This window comes from Cystoisospora suis (genome assembly GCF_002600585.1).
Source record: "Cystoisospora suis strain Wien I chromosome Unknown contig_3686, whole genome shotgun sequence".
NCBI classification, from domain to species: domain Eukaryota; phylum Apicomplexa; class Conoidasida; order Eucoccidiorida; family Sarcocystidae; genus Cystoisospora; species Cystoisospora suis.
This window is the reverse complement of record NW_027156481.1, coordinates 40,855-56,826: the sequence shown is the minus strand read 5'-3', so window position 1 is coordinate 56,826 and position 15,972 is coordinate 40,855. Positions and strand designations below refer to the sequence as shown.

Here is a 15,972-nt window from a genome sequence, read left to right as displayed (position 1 = left end):
GCACCGGGCGTCCCCGAACCACTACACGCAACACAGCCTCACCACTGTGGGCAGTAGTGCTGGCTGCATATTACAGCGTTACTGTAGCAGCTCACCGGCTGACTATTAGCCGAGTGAGCACTGCAGGCTTTGGCGGGCGTAGCACACCACCGTGCTTGCTTGAAGCTCAAGCCACTTGGTGAAAAGGGCAACTGTAGGGCGTCTCTCTCAAAGGGTGTCTCCCTCTCAAAATGGTCCAACAAAGGACCGAAAGAGCTTCCTAACCGTCAAGCTCAGAAGCGAAGTCACTGTCAGTCTTATAAGCGGGCTCTCCACACAGACGTGCATTAGGGTGTACGTACACACCAATATTCACGGGAAGCTTATGTAGGGTCGCGCTTGTCTTGAGCCTTCATCCGTCACTATATTCGAACAGAACAGACTCTACTGCTACTCTTATCTGATACGTAAGTGTTTGTCTTCACTTGTACGTAGTGATGGATCTCCAATCTGACTCCCTTCGGAGGTGTCTCTCGCCATCACATTAAAAAGCTTCTGTCCTCCCTGAGTCGCTGTCGGGAGTCGGGTGCCGCCAAGCATGACCCGCGCTGTGCAAAGTAAAGAGATCTTGGTAGCGTTACTTTTCTTACTCACAGGCAACCCTTCGCACTTCCCTGTTTTCACTGTTCTGTTCTTCTTCTCAACCTGAGCCAACATTCATATCTGCTTTGCAGTCTAGACGAGTGCCATCAACAACTTGTGCGTTTGTCGCCGAACAACGTGCAACACCCTTGAGAAACATCTTCGAGGACTTCGTTTTTTGTTTCTTTTTCCGTTCGTACCAATCAATTAAGAAACCTTCCTATCACAGCTCCTTGTGTGCATGCGAAGATACATGATCTTTCTCTCTTTTCTTCGGCGTCTTGACTGGTTGCTCTCGTACAGAGAAGTTGCCACCCCGATATGCACGGTTCGCTTTTTCAATCTCTATCGGCACGGTTCTCTTTTTCTCTCTCTGTCCGTTCTTTCTGTTTTCTTTTGTATACCTCCCCCGTCATACTTGTCATCCTTTCTCTTCTCTCCTTCCTTCACTTCCAGCCTACCACCTGCATCTCTCCCACCCACGGGCGCTCCACATCTACCTGGCTGCCGTGTATTCCGTCTCCCCCCTCTGTGCAGAGGGCTGTGAGTTCCTAGAAGCCCTCTTTCTTTTCCATTATCTCTTGGTGGTTACTGTTCTCTTCTGACCCCAATCAAGATGGCTCGACGCTATGACTCCCGTACTACAACTTTCTCGCCTGAGGGGAGACTGTACCAAGTAGAGTATGCCTTGGAAGCGATCAACAACGCCTCTTCCACCCTTGGTATCCTCGCTAAGGATGGTGTCGTGCTTGCTGCGGATAAGATGATCACATCCAAATTGCTTGACCAAGGCAGAAGCAAGGAAAAAATCTACAAGGTACCGCGTGCTCCCCATGTTATTGCTTACTTCTATATAAACGTATATGCGTCTATGCACAGATGCCTCCTGGTGAAGATTGTCGGCCCTGACGCGCGACAGGAATGCAACTACGCTTATGAAACCTAGGCTGCTGTAAAAAATCTTAGTGGCACCATCACAGTGTTGCGTTCAGAAAAGAAGGGAAGAATGCAGGACTCGAACTACATACACGACTGATCAACGGAGAAGTTGAGAAGCGACGAAGAGAGGCTTTTCCTCCCCTGGATCTTTTCACCTGTTTTCTTCCTCGCCCAAATCTTTCAACACCGAGACGGCAGTGTTAACAGTACTTCGTCAGTTTTTTTTTTTGCGCGCACAAGGCTAGCAGCTTATATTGATAGATCTGTTTCTCCACTCCTTTCTCTTCCTCAGTCTCGCCTTGTTTTGTATCTCTCGCACTGACCCGTGTGTCTCCTCCCTGTCGCTGTTGCGCCTTTGGTTCACTGCATTCCTGCCTCCTTAGACACTTCAGCATTCTTCATAATCTAACTTCATAATCTTACACGACAGGAAGAACAACATTATTCATCATCTCTTTCCGCGGTCTCTTGATCAATAAGTGTGTTCTCTCTTTCCCTCTTTCTCATCCGTATCTGCTTTTTAGTGAACCAAGCAGGTGTTGATAAACAGCTCCGTGTCTTCACAGTCATCGTTCTTTCTTTCCTTTCCTTTCCTAGGATGCATCGTTCTTCTCTGGCTTTTGTGTTTAGTGTGAAGTTAAGCTGCTACTAGCGATTCGTACTCTGAATACTCCTTACATAGTGTCGGGTCTCCTCGAAAAAGCTAGGGGGGTTGTAGATGGGCGGCCGTTCTCTTTCTTTTGACAGCTCTCTTCTTTGTCTCATCCCAAGTAACTCGTTCGGTAGGAACTGTAGAATCAGAAAAGAGAAAACCTTCTTTTTCCTCGACCACCGTACTTCAATATACCCACACATAGGGTGTATGCAGGTGCAGTCCTAGGTTCCTGCAAGCGCACGTAATGAGATACCCCTCTCCTGCATACCCACCTCCCTAGACATGTTATGTACCTATACGTATGTATGTCCTTATCTTTTCTTTCTCTATACTCCGTGAATGCTTCTACACTAGTTTTCGTAATTTTTGTGGAATAGAAATAAATACTAATAATAGTGGACGTGGAGGAAAAGGCAGAGTTTACACCCAACCGTAAACTCTGCCTTTTCCTCCTTTCTCATTTCTCCTCTCAACCCGAGTTGGCAGGGAGAGGAGCTTAAGGTTCCGCACTTTTAACGCTCTTTTTTTTGTGACCCGTATGGCTAGACATTCGTTTTTCCCTTCTGATATATCTGTTTTTTTCAGGTTGATGACCACGTCATGTGTGCGGTAGCGGGACTGACATCCGATGCAAACATTCTTATCAATCAAGCACGACTTATAGGCCAGAGATATACATACACATATGATGAGCCTGAGCCTATCGAGCAGATGGTATTGCAGATATGTGATATCAAACAGGTAAGGACGAAGCACATTCTTCTTTTAATGAAAGGCACGTGACCACGAAATCTTTCAGAATACAACATGAAAGAAGAGAGTTCCCTATTGTACTAAGGTCAGGCAGTTTTCTGAGAACTCTGGTGTTTCCTCGTTATGCGGGCGGATTCAGTGAAGGAAGGGAGAGAAACAATGCTATGTTTGTCGTTGCTTCATCTATTAATGTTCGCGTAGAAAACTGGGGACGCGTCTGGTCTGTCATTTGTTTTCCTTTTGTGCTCCCTCCAGCCAGTGTACTTGCGAAAACCCCCCTTCTCTCGTCAGCCATTGCGGGGCATACACAACCACAGAAGGAACTTCTTTTTTCTGAATACCGCTTCTTGTCTGACCTGATCTGACTGCTCCAAGAAGTCGGCTTGGATTGCCAAGCTTCTGCGTGTTGTTTTTTCATCTTCTTCAGTCTTACACACAATTCGGAGGTCTCCGACCTTTCGGGGTGAGCTTTCTCTTCGCCGGGTGGGATAAGTACCACGGATTTCAACTCTATCATACGGATCCATCAGGCAATTACTCAGGGTGGAAGGCTACAGCGATTGGCGTCAATAACCAGTCTGCTCAGACGATATTAAAACAGGTAGGATGATGATACATAAAAAGGAGGGCATGGGAAGATTGGTGTATGCAGTATCTATCCTTCATTTAGGCAGTGTGTCACTCTACTACTTTGCTTTCTCTTACGCCGTGAAGGCTTACACATCTTCGTTTTCGGCTCATTTGGAATGGCCCTGAATAACGTTAACAAGAATGCTTCTTTGACGGGCATCGAGCAAGGAGGGGGAGGCGGGCTGCTATTCAACGACTACAGATTAGGACCCGCGAAGGGGAAGCATGCATGCGGTGTACGGCGAAGTAGAGGTGTGTAGATGATACGGAGTATGTGCTCTTGTAGGGACAGTTTTCTTCTCTCTGTGTCTTATGTAGCCATCACCCATATCTTCACATATACAGGTAGATAGACGAGGGGGTAGTGAATGCTGTTTTGTCTTCGTGGTGGGTTTACTACAAGAGAACGAATAACTTGGATAGACTTCATACTCTTTTTCAGAGTAACTTGTGTCCAAATATGTTTGTGGATAGAGACCTATGCACCGCCATCCTAGCAGATTATGAACAAGGGAGCTATGCTCCACATGTACCGGTAGGCGTTTTCTCTATAATACTTAAGCTATATACGTGAGTGTATGTATACGTACCTATGTATTTCCGTGCGATCATCTGAAGTGATCCCAGTAACGACGTCCCCGAAGTATGCTTTCTGTGGAACGCAGGAATGGAAAGATGACTTAGACATCGATCAGGCGTTACTCCTTGCCGCGAAGGTTCTGAATAAGACGATGGACTCAGCCGCTCCCACTGCAGATAAGCTGGAGATCGCGATTGTTCGTAAAGATCCTGCTGACCAGTCGCGCCTTATTCAGCGCATGCTCACAAATGAAGAAGTTACAAGTCTCATCAGTCGGGCCCAAGAACTCCAAGCAGGGGAACAGGCTTCTTCCCGAAGTGGCCTTACATCGGCACGCTAGGACAACAATGACCGCATCCTCATATACCGGGGGGGGTCTGGACTTTGTTGTGTGTACCAACGGGTATTCATAATTGTATCTGGTTATGCATGTAGACAATGCGAAAACTTGTGGTTTTCGGGCATATTCGTGTGATAGACTAGGTATCGTGTCTGTGAGGAACACACACAATTCTTCTTGTGAATCTAAAGAGATACAAACGTCCGCATTCAGCATTCTCGAGTGGATGTGCAGTAACGAGTCCCTTCACAGAGAATGGGAAGAAACTGGCCAGATGTCTTCTCTTCGCAAGTCGCCTTGTGTCTGTATTTTTTCTTGAGCGAAGCAACGTATTTCTCCCGCCAAGTATAGCTGTTGTCGGCTTGGGCCGATAGTATTGCGCTATTGCGGAAAGGGGTGGATTCTGTATGGCCTGCGGATGCATGACTACGTTCTATAGCAATCACGGATGGCGTGCTTATACATAAAAAAAGTATATATATATATGTAGGCAGGCATGCGCGTATGAAATAGGTACATACGTCTCTTGTTCTTTGTATAAAGGAAACGCTGTATCCGTAGCAGAGGCACTAGGGCCGCTCAATCATAAGATTTCCGTCTAACTATCGGGCACCCCACGTTGCCCCGTATCCCTGCAGTAGGCCAAAATAGAAGGAAAAGACTCTACCCCCGGGCTGCTGACCTCTGTCAGTTCCTCTGAACGAAACCAAGATTTTTGGTGACTGTGAACTAAGTCCGAGTAGGAATGGCACTTTTCCGGAGTTCCTATAGTAGAAGAGCCGAAGGTGAAGAGTTTTAGTTTGAAGACGGGGAGACCACCTCGGACATCCCAATCGAGTGCCTCCTGGCCGCACATCCATCGCTTAAAGGGAACATCACTTGAGGGAAAAGAAGTGTGATGTCTTAAGCTCGCCGTCTTCCACTACATAGGGGATTCCAACAGGCTCTCTGGTGGTACTAGACTAGAGATGACGAGAAGATGAACAACACGGAAGTGTATTCATTCCTTTTTGATGCATAAGAGAGGGATGACTCCCAATGAACCAAGAAAAGAAACGCTCCTGATAGGAACCGGCAGCTGCTTACCCGTAGTAAAGATACTCTCTTCTCATCGTTCAGTTTCGACTGAGACCGCGCTTCTCAGGCTGCACGTACGCTCACATGCCTGCAGCGTCACCACCGCCAGTAGAACCCAAACCTCAGAGGCTGCGTACGTACGCGTACTGCCAGGACTAGGATCTGTTCTGCATGTGTTCATCTTTTCGACATCATGGAGAGTTTTACTATTGACTTGATTTTCCAATGGAGTCGGCGACCAAGTGGTACCTCGTACCACAGTGAAGAGCGGGCCGGCTGGCTAGTTCACACAGAAAAGTCGTCCCGTGCTTTTTTTAAGACGGTCCTGACACAAGAGTCCTCCAACAATGACCACGGCCCCGAACAGTACCAGGCAGTTACAGAACGTTTTTGAAAGAAATACGACTGCTCAGGCTACGGTGGACGACACGTCTACCCCCCCGCCTACAGCAGCAGACTACGGTCCGCAAATAGTACTCTTCTCAATCTTGTAACCATACAGCGTAGGTATGGAGAGTAGTCACGGGTGACAACCGAGTAGTTGTCATGACCTTTCACGTGGCGGATGAAGGAAGGAAGTGGTAGAGGCTTCTGGTGTCAGGTGAATTCTAGTGTAGGAACACCCCAAATGAGTTCTCGCTATCGAGCTGTTTGCGTTGCATCGTTCGGAGCTAGGGTTTAGGGTTCTCCGCCCTCTATCGGCTCCGCGTTAGGGGGCGGAGAGAGCAGCTAACACTGTTTAAAGAAACCGTCATCACACCACACATGAAGGCGCAACAACGAACGGAGCAGCACAGTGAGTCTTGTGGCGCCCTCGATCGAAAAGAATGGGCGATGTGTCTCGTTCATCTCCGTGACTCTTCTGAAAGTTTCCGGGTTTTCTAGTATCCTTCATTCTTCTAGGCACTTCACATTCGATACAAAAGACCGAAACGGGATGAAAGAGGAGATGTTGTAATAAGAGTCGTGGTGCCCGCACTTTTGACCCGCTTGGCTGAATGACGCTGCTGCCGGCAGCATCAGAGACCGCGTAAGTAGGACTCCACCTTTTTTTTTTTCCTGAACGATTTTTGATTTGAAATCGTACTGACATCACAAAGAGAGCGTCTACGATGCTTAGTTGTCATTTGCTGCATACCAGTTAGGCTTTCTAGTGAGTTTGGGGTATCATTTCTCAAGTTCTCTTCTTTTCTTTCTTCCTGCACACGAGGGTGGTACGGTCACCCATCCGAGCATTCCGACCGCCGCAGCCGTTCTTTCAGTCTCTCATGTGCTTCCTCATTCTTTGCATTTTTCTGTCGGGAACAACTGGAAAGGCCGCCGCAGTATAAACTCAACTGCTTCGTGTTTGTCGGTCTCTACCGACTACGGCAAAATGTTGTCCTTCATGCGAGGGGGATCGAAAGGCACAGTCGCTGACAAGGCGGCTGTTGCTGATCAAGCAGCCGAGAAGGAATTGGGACTAGCATGGATCCGTCAGACACTTCAGGCAAAGGAGAAACTTCAGAAAGTCAATGAAGTCATCGGCCAAACCCCTGACGTCCCATTGTGCCCAGCAATCTTTGGGGAAAATTTCTATCCTCCGACATACGAACCACAGGAGGAAGAACCTCTCCGTATGCGTCTAGAAAAAGAGGTGAGGAATACACAGGAGCAAACAATCATCCTATTCTCATACAACAGGGGAGGGTACAAAGGACAAGAAAAGTCTTGTTTACTCGAGGCCGTCTAGTATCTTCTGACAAGCAACCGGTCTGTTCCAATCACAGTTTTTACTGACAGTACAGACACCTGGCCTCCACCACTGTACCTATTGCTTTTCTGATCGCCAAGTGGGCACAGCCGTTGCTTGCTTACATACAAAGCCTACTACGGTCGGCGCACCTCCCTTGTCGGCTTCTGTGCTGGGACTCATCCATGCGAGCACTTTTCTTCTGAGTACTATTTTCTTTTACCGACTTTCCGTTCTTTCGGTTGTGTTTATGCAACCATGCCCACCTGCCGTCCCCGGCCTTCACTCTAGACGGTCTCCTGTACGATGGTCCTAGGTCCTCTTCGTACATGGTTATGTCAGTTGTGCTTCACTGCTCCGTCATCTGCTCACCTGTATTTGTTTTTCACCCACACTTCTGCGTGTGATCCTCTGCCGGCCTTTACGGATGTCCCTGGTGCTCTCTCGCTTTGTTACACACAGAGCCGCCACTGCTCGGCTGCTTTTCCTCACTCACTTCTTCACGTACGTCTTGCTACCGGACCTTTCGCATCGTCATCATCGTAACCTCAGTGCCTGTTGTTTGTCGCTGGCCGTGCAGGCGGTTCAGGCTGTAGACATGGCTATCCAAATTTTCGATGAAACGGACGGCTGGTCGACGTACGGGTGCACCGATGGTGTGCAGGTAGACAACTCGAGCTTTCCAGTCTATCTTTCGTTTCAACAGCATGTAATTCCGGACGATGGTCCTACAATAAGTAGTAGAGTGTAGTCTTTGTTCCCATTCGTCATGTTCAGCTCTCTTTTCCGGAGTAGTGAAAAAGACATCGGCTATACGATACAAAAGAGTTGCCACGATCGCCCTGCCGTATCTCCTTGAGAGGGCGAGCCGTATGTTTTATTTGCTGTAGGTACGATTTCCACCCTTTAGTTGAACGGGAAGTCCACTGAGTGGTTCCTCCCATGCGTACTGCTGGGAATACGACCTTGCGCGTTTCTCCTAAGAGAAGTAGCAAAGCAGCACTGCGTGTCTGTACACATGACAAGGACGTTCCTTGCATCTACACCTTCGTCAGTTGGCTTTAGTTACACGCTGAAGGGGCGGATGTACACTCATCGCCAAAGTCCCTGTTGTCGCCTTCTAACCTTCCCGCTGTTTTGCACTTTTGTTCCTTTCTTTCTCCTACTTGTCTTCAGATCTACCAGAAGAAACTGGATAAGAACCTTCCCGTAGTCTTGAAAGGAGAATATACCTTCGTGACAGCTGAAGAGGCTGCGAAGGAAGCCGATCCAATCACTGTTGACGATATCTTTCAGTTCCTAAGAAACACAGAAAACCGAGAACTGTACGACACGATGTTCCGGGATGGCGCGATCCTTCGACGATACACGACAAGCGTACTCTCCTATCAAGTTTTCAATGGCATGATGGGACTCCCAGGGAGAGAGTTCATCATCAATGGCTTTGACCGTCATTTTGAAGGGGGCGGCCGTATTGTTATTGCAGGTACAACAATCATTTTGACGTTCGAACTTCCTACGGGAAGAGAAAGTCGGTGGGCGGGTGTCCTCCTGTTCCGCGTATTAAATGCGGACGCGGGGGAATGAATGACAAGCACGACGTCGTGGCATTCTAGTGCTCTCGGGTCTTGTGTGTGTGTCTAAAAGTTTCGTACATAGGAATGGACAGGACAGACGTATGTTATCCACTAGCGACAAGGGTGCACAGTGCCTATCTTATCTTTATGGAGGATATGTAGGTTCCAGCCTCACCGAAGATATGAAATCCTGCACGGATGCGGAAAAGAAAAGAGTCACTGATATACGGCATGCGTCTGTTCCATATATGGTGAGGGAAAGGTGTCTACTCTCAGATCTAACTTGCTTCGATTAGGATGTGTCGGGGTTGGGCTACCAACCTGATTCCTTACAGGTCTATACGGTACCAGAGAACATAGTTCATAAAGGTCTCTTCCGATAATGCTTGTGCTTGATTACAAACCGTGAACACGTCAGCCTGTGAATTCACCTGTGTACCAAGGATTCTGCAGTGTCCCGGGTACTAGTCCAGACAGGTGTATCAACGCCTATAATACGTAAAAGCACCCAACAACCGGGGAATGGCGTCGCATACGTTGTGGGGAGCGTTCACGTAGAGAGCAGAGCAGAGGTGTGTGTCACATGCAGCCGCTCAAACCCTTTCCATCAGTGTGAAAAGTCTGACTTGTCTGTCGTTCCTCAGGAGCTACGCCGACAGAGGAGGCTCTCGACTCGGCCACCCTGAGCGCCATGGGAATTCCTAGGAAGAGTAACGGGCTGATCCGCGCCCACTGCTACATCGTTGGATACGACATTGTGAAACGCTCAGACGGATCTGTCAAGGTAGGTAAAGGAGAGCTTTTTGATTCAGTTTTACTTCCTTCTGTCCTAGAGGCCAGACTGAGCACGCCGATCGGATATCTACTTTTTTACATCCGACTGGGTACAGGGACAGGGAGATATTCTTGGAGACTTTGTTAGATTAGCACCACAGAATGAAAGAAGAGAAGGGCGGCTAGCCGGTGGCATTTAGACGCAATAAGTAACCGCGGAAGTATTTGAGAAGTGAGACTGGACGTGGACGTGCGAGAAGAAGCTTCATGCTAGTCTGAAGGACGACGCCTTGAACGTGGGGATGGCCGCAGTTTGAAGGAATACTTTTTGTATCAGGAAGCTTTTTTGTATTCTGAGTTGGCGTAGACCCACACACGAGATGCAGGGAACGTGGCTTTTGGATAGCGTCACAGCTCCAGGTGCGATTCCGTTAAGCAAAGCTGCAGGTTACAGTTTGAAGTGTATGGGTAAGTCTCAGTGGCTTGTTCACATTAGGTTTCAGGGGGACACATGCAGATACCTTGGCAGCCAGTAGTGTGAAGGTTGTAGTACAAACGTTATACCTTCAACTGCACGGAACGCAGCAAACCACCAGGCCAAGAACGATATTGCGCGTGGCCAGTGGCCTGTGCGGGAACTGTGGGATTCTCTCTTTCCGTCTGACGGTTGATTCAGGTTGCCGCCATTAGCCAACCAGAGTTAGGTGGTATGATTCCTCAGATGATCCAGAAGATGGTCGTGACAAGTCACGTTGTAACACTCAGTAAGATCAAGCGGTGGATCAAGGAACACAAAGCTATGAAAACCAAAGCAATCCCTCCTCCGGAGCTCTTCGCCAATCACAACTGCTACCTCCCTGTACACTCCGTTGTCGAATACTACCAGCAGGCCATCGCTTCTGCGAAAGAGGAGTGATAGAAAGTCTCTTTCGGTAGGCATTTCAGTCGGTGGTCTGGTATCACCTTTGCAACCCTTCGAAGGAGGCCCCGTTGGCGTTTTAGTGCACTTTCTCTTTTCTGCAATGTAGTATAATGCTTTCAATCAGAAAGCAAGCAGTTGTATCAAAAGGGATACCCGGGACGTTGTGGCCCGGGGCTCAGCAGATCAACACTCAGTCTGTCGGAGCTCCGGCAAATTGTGACGGTGCAGTGTCAGACTTCTTTAGTCAGAGAGATCTCGCATGTTGAAGTTGTTGCCCAACAACGAACATACACCGCGTAACAGTAATCATGGGGGCCCGAGCTGTTCGAAGACAGAAACCCTTCACGAAGCTACATCTTCCGCATCGGTAGTGCCACGGAAACTTCGCCTCGAGCACAGTGGATGTAGAGACGTGCATGCACCCGCGTTGGACGTCAGCTCCCTGACGATCTCTGGAACTTCCGAAAAGTTCGACAAAAACGAAACAGAGACGGGTCAGAACTTAATTGCTCTGCGACGCATTGTCTAGCTCCATTGATGGGCGGAAGGCACACCTCTCCCAAGCGAATCGGAGCAGCGTGGGACTTTCCGGAAGCAAAAAAAAAGCTGACACGAGGACTGCGACTGCGTAAAACTCGGTGACGGCGCGCCTGCTCACGGACTGATACGTGTTCTTTGAGTAGTAACGCGCCTTCAGGGTGTGAGCCATTAACGACTGCGGTAAAATACTGGCTGCGGGGAAATGTGTGCCTCCATGGAGATGCAAACGAGCCAGCTTCATTGTATACTCACTGTCTCAGCGCATCGTGTTAGGGGTCTGCGCCTCTCGCCAGCATGAAGGACACAGCGCAGCAGCGCGAAGGTAGCACACTCAAATTCACTACGGTCAGGTGATCTGGTGCGCTGGAGCACCCGTAGAGTGCGGGGAGATTGTTGTTACTTAGCTGCACGTCTATGGGCAGAAGAAAGGAGGCGTTATTTTCCTCAGCAGTTTAGGCAGGGGAGGCGGAATACCGAACATAGTACCAGTGTTGGCTGGATCACCCCCGCATCACTAGCTACAACATTAGCGAGTACTTTGACATGAACGTGCTATCGGTTTTCCTGAGGTGCCAGTCTCCAGCCACGGTTGTGGACCACGGGAACTAAGTGGGACCAGACTTTCTCTCTGCTCTCGTGAGTGTTTTCACGACGAGACCGTGAAGCCGAGTGGGAGGGCAGTATGCCAGAGGTGGATTGTGTGCGGCCAAGACAGCTGCTTCCGAGTGATGGGAGGTCGCAAAGGGAGCGTTCACTAGAAGGGGAAAAGGGTTGCTTACTAACAGCATTGAAGGGGGGGATCCTTCAAAGGAAAGTTTCGGCCCTTGTCTGATTGACGGCGGCAGGACCGAGAACCGACCCCGTGCCCCACTGGTTATGTGGGATGTAATCGTACTATAGCTCAGTACAGAAGAAGCGCCGACGGGGCCCGTTCAGTGTCTAGCCGGTATAATGGCACCAAGAAACAAGCTCGGCTGCGGCATCAGCTCTCAAATCGGGGCTGGAAAGCCCACTGAGGGGGCGCCCCACATTTGTGTCTCACGGGCCACGGTCAACCACGGTGGTCGCAATATGAGGTCGGGGAATGCGTAGCCTCGTGAAAAGGGAGCGAGTAGTTGCAGCAGCTCATGATGAACGCCCCCAACGCTCGACCCCGCCTTTTTCCGTTCCAACTGCTCTACGCCTCCCGGGTCCCTCGGCTGTAACAGCACTAATTCACTGCGAAGCAGCACTCTTACACGGCTAGGGGACCAGTTGCGATACTTCCAGGCGCGATGACGCAGTTTCTGCTATCTCCAACGACAGGCCTTCCGGGCGAAAGTACTTGAAGCTTCCGCAGCCTTTAGTCGCTCCGCCCGATATGGCCGCAGGCGCTCAAAATGGTGAACAAGGAGCAGAGTAAACGCACTGAAGTCCCTCGTGGCTTCAAGACAAGCGAGCTATACTACATTGAGGAAGATACAGAGGGTAGGAAACCATGTGAAAGCAATGCTTTTTATCACGCAACGCTTTCAAGAAGCAGTAGACCCGGAACCATAGAAATACGTGACTAGAAATACTAAGGACGTGGTTGGGGGACAGGTTCCCCAGTCAGCATCAACTACTGCCGTGTCACCTCCTTTCTCGGCGCCATAAGCCTACACTTCTTGGCCTGCTTTCAAACGTCCCCCCAAGCTCGCTATGTTCTCCGCCTTGGTGTGGTGTGCAACCAGGGAGGATCCGCATGCTCGCCCAGCAAAAGAAACAGCCTGGACCCAGCAGTCAGCGTCGGAAGTCGGGAAAGGAGGGTAACGACAGAGCGAAGAAGCTACGCCTACGAAAAGCGCAAGATTCCGCGGATGCAGATCAGCTCATCCTCTGCGATGCTGCCTTAAAACCGCCACTGTGTCGCGCTGTCCTCACCAATCCAAAAGTTTCAGCTTTCCTGAAGCACGTCTCCACTTACGGCGTATGCCCTTCGGACACTTCAGTCCAAACATGCTCTCTCCAGAGTTTCTCCTCTCCCCCCCTGTCATCAGTGGGCTCCCCGGGATGCCCAGTTGGCCTGTCGCGCCTCCCAGCAAATATTGACCCCGGACAGGAGGCAACACTTTCTCCAAAATACCGAGACGACGGCAGAACAGTCTCACATTCGGGTAATTCTTCGCAGCTGATCTCTCCGCGTTACGTTCCTCAAAAAGCAGGGAACGGGGCCCCTGTAAGTATGCAGTCGAATGCTTCTTTATACGTGAAACAGTCAACAGGGAGCGTTACCGGAAGTCAGGCGCGAAGCCAAACTTTGTCGAGGCGAGGTTCATCGGCTCGAATGCTTCCGCTACCGGAAGGTGGCTCTCCAGTCAGAAAACTCCAAAGCTCTCGTCAGGGCTCTGGTACGTACAGTCCGGCGGGGCTAAGAGGGCGGCCAGACCTGAAACTCTCTATCTCTGGAGTTGGCCTGGGAGTCCCTCCCCTCCCTGTCGTCTACGCCAGCCACGACAGCTGGTCACCCCCGAAGGTCGCGACGCCGTCGCAGCCGCCATATGGAAAGGACGCATGCGGAAGGCCAGTTCCGATGAGAAAAGTGAAAGGAGCCGAGCTTGTAAAGGGCCAGTTTGTGTTCGAAAAGCAGATCGCGGACACGGCGGCGAGAAAGCTGGGGCTGCTGGAGGATCTGCAGATGAAAACTGCCGCACTCAGACAGACAAACAAGAAGCTTGGACAGAGACAATTATCAGAGATCAAGCTCCAAAAGGTGGAACAGCTGCTTGGGCAAAGAATCGCCGAAGCGGAACAGCCTTTGTTGGCTCAGTCTTTCCACGAGTTCCAGCCTGACAAGGAAAGAACGCAGACGTACTTACTTCAAGAGCAGCAGATTTGTATCGAAAACCTGAATGAACAGCCTCAAGAGGGCACGAATAAGGAAGACGATTCAAGACAGGATACCACTCAGCAAGGGGACTCGGGCGACAGCGGCACTTCTGGCAGCGTGAAGAAACATTATGTTGCAGTCATCGACCTTGCAACTGACATGGACATTTATTTACCAGACATACGCGAAGAACTGTGCAAGCTCGTGCAGAAGGCCATGCTGAAACAGCACTCAGTGTTCAATCTCATTAAACTGGGTAATAAGGTGATTCATAGACAAACGACACAGCATTGTATGGAATCAGAAACCAGCTAAGGAAGCCGCAGCTGGCAACGCATTCCAAGCGCCTAGAATCTAGTGTCAAGCTAATCTAAGCAGGAAAGAATAGACTGCACTAAATCGAATGCACAGACTTTCATGATGACCCCGCAACTCATCTCATCGAGGAAGGGGAGTCGGGCTGGAGGCATGCGGAGGAGTACTAGTGCACAGGAAGTGGGCAACTGCTCCTGTAAATACTCTAAAAAGGCATTCTCTGTGCTCTCAACTTCTTGCTGCTGCACACAGGTGGACTCATGCTTTGGGTCGATGCCACGGAGGGTTGATGAGCATACTATTGTCTCTGTGGACAAATTCATCCGTTCTCTAGCAAAATCGAACGAAAAGCCCGGTACTACAGACCTGCCCGGAGGTCTTCGGAAAGCGATGCTGATGAAGCCGGACGTGGTGTATTTGATATCCCACACGGCTCCGGGTAGGTCGATCGTGGCACACTCCAAGTGAGGTACAGCTTCTTGTTTGCTTCTCAAACAGCAGTCAACACCGTGGAAAGCGGCAGGAGCAGCTGTCGACAATCGTAGGACGACACCGCCGGTACGGCTGGCTTCAGATCTCTCTGGGAGAGAGGCCACGTGACCAGTTGGCTTACAAGGGCGTCCCCGACATTCCCGATGGCTGGTGTTCGACCTCAATTACTTCTGCAGCAAACCCGAGCCAGCAAGAGGAGTGTTTAAAGCTGGTTCAGGAATATTTCCAGCTCTCTGACTCGCGGCGTGACGGACGTCGCGACTGCTGGAGAAAGCCCCCGGAACTCCGATATATCGCATTTCGTAACCCCCTGTCCCACTCGTCAAGTTACAATTTCTTCTGGAATCTTTGCTTGGTGGCGGCCGGTCCACAGCGTGAGCATGTGGCTGACAGCAATTTCCTGCTTGCTGATAGAGAAGCCTTGTGGAGGGCCATTCTGAAAGACGCAACGCAGGCGAAGAAACTCCGAGCCAAACTGAAGGTGAAACTTCCATCCCTGGCACACTCGGGGAAACAACGAAAGCTGGTACCACGTGGGGTAGAGACAAGGGGCACGTCGTTAAGTAGACGGCGTTCCCGTAGACTGGATTTCACTCAACCGCCACACCGCGATTTTCAGGCGGCCCCGACGCTCTTTGAGCCCACCACGTGCGTGGTATCGGTCGTAGCTTTGGCTGATTGTCTTTCTTTTCTTCGGTTGCACAGAAAACTTCCCAGATGGCCGCTACTTACGATGGGCTTCGAAAGGTCGTGCCCGTAAGTCTCCTTGGCACGTACACGGCGAAGCTCTGAGACTGCAGCACCAGATAGTCTCTCCGACACTTTACCGTGTCAGCGAGATTTGTGCTGTCCATCAAGGGATGGTGGATGGCCGCGGCCGGCTGAGGCATTCCGTGACTTCAGTGAGTTTGGAATTGAGAACGGAAGGCGCCGGAAAGCCCCGGTTCCAGCGTGCCGCGTTCAAGGAGGGTGAGATGCTCTGGAAGACAGTCTCATGAGCAAAGTGCTTTGAGAATTGCTCGTGTTGTTGTAGGAGCTACGAGAAAAGCTGCATGTCGAGGTGGCCGTTGAGAAGTTGCTGCAACTTGACCAAAAGAAGGTATACTGACGTCGAGCAGAAGCCAGGCAATACGCAGAAGCTGATTTGTCCAGGAACCCCGTGGAGCTATTGACATAG

The 15,972-nt window shown here is 50.1% G+C and overlaps 3 protein-coding genes across 3 annotated transcripts; all 3 read left to right on the top strand.

Annotated features, from left to right (window-relative positions):
• Positions 1-391: 391 nt before the first annotated feature.
• Positions 392-4,721, top strand: CSUI_007132 (proteasome subunit alpha type). The gene is made up of 4 exons (XM_068067282.1): positions 392-1,438; positions 2,801-2,956; positions 3,396-3,569; positions 4,264-4,721. Exons 1-4 carry the CDS (start codon positions 1,238-1,240, stop codon positions 4,516-4,518), a joined length of 786 nt encoding a protein of 261 aa, XP_067920749.1. The 5' UTR covers positions 392-1,237; the 3' UTR covers positions 4,519-4,721.
• Positions 4,722-6,529: 1,808 nt separating this feature from the next.
• CSUI_007131 (start domain protein) lies at positions 6,530-10,789 on the top strand. Its single transcript, XM_068067281.1, has 5 exons — positions 6,530-7,231; positions 7,908-7,991; positions 8,504-8,813; positions 9,549-9,688; positions 10,355-10,789. The coding sequence occupies exons 1-5, from the start codon at positions 6,971-6,973 to the stop codon at positions 10,592-10,594; spliced, it is 1,035 nt and encodes a 344-aa protein (XP_067920748.1). The 5' UTR covers positions 6,530-6,970; the 3' UTR covers positions 10,595-10,789.
• A 1,721-nt stretch (positions 10,790-12,510) lies between these two features.
• CSUI_007130 (serine:pyruvate alanine:glyoxylate aminotransferase) lies at positions 12,511-15,903 on the top strand (the record flags this gene model as incomplete). Its single annotated transcript, XM_068067280.1, has 6 exons — positions 12,511-12,607; positions 12,853-14,252; positions 14,556-14,742; positions 14,972-15,321; positions 15,501-15,551; positions 15,829-15,903. The coding sequence occupies exons 1-6, from the start codon at positions 12,520-12,522 to the stop codon at positions 15,901-15,903; spliced, it is 2,151 nt and encodes a 716-aa protein (XP_067920747.1). The 5' UTR covers positions 12,511-12,519.
• Positions 15,904-15,972: the final 69 nt, after the last annotated feature.

What these genes read in the sequence shown, in the direction of transcription:
- CSUI_007132 (XM_068067282.1), top strand. Translation starts at nt 1,238, where the DNA reads ATGGCTCGACGCTATGACTCCCGTACTACAACTTTCTCGCCTGAGGGG. An exon ending in GCAAGGAAAAAATCTACAAG is followed by an intron (nt 1,439 to 2,800) that starts GTACCGCGTGCT and finishes TGTTTTTTTCAG; the next exon opens with GTTGATGACCACGTCATGTG. An exon ending in AGATATGTGATATCAAACAG is followed by an intron (nt 2,957 to 3,395) that starts GTAAGGACGAAG and finishes CATCTTCTTCAG; the next exon opens with TCTTACACACAATTCGGAGG.
- CSUI_007131 (XM_068067281.1), top strand. Translation starts at nt 6,971, where the DNA reads ATGTTGTCCTTCATGCGAGGGGGATCGAAAGGCACAGTCGCTGACAAG. An exon ending in GTATGCGTCTAGAAAAAGAG is followed by an intron (nt 7,232 to 7,907) that starts GTGAGGAATACA and finishes CTGGCCGTGCAG; the next exon opens with GCGGTTCAGGCTGTAGACAT. An exon ending in GGTGCACCGATGGTGTGCAG is followed by an intron (nt 7,992 to 8,503) that starts GTAGACAACTCG and finishes ACTTGTCTTCAG; the next exon opens with ATCTACCAGAAGAAACTGGA.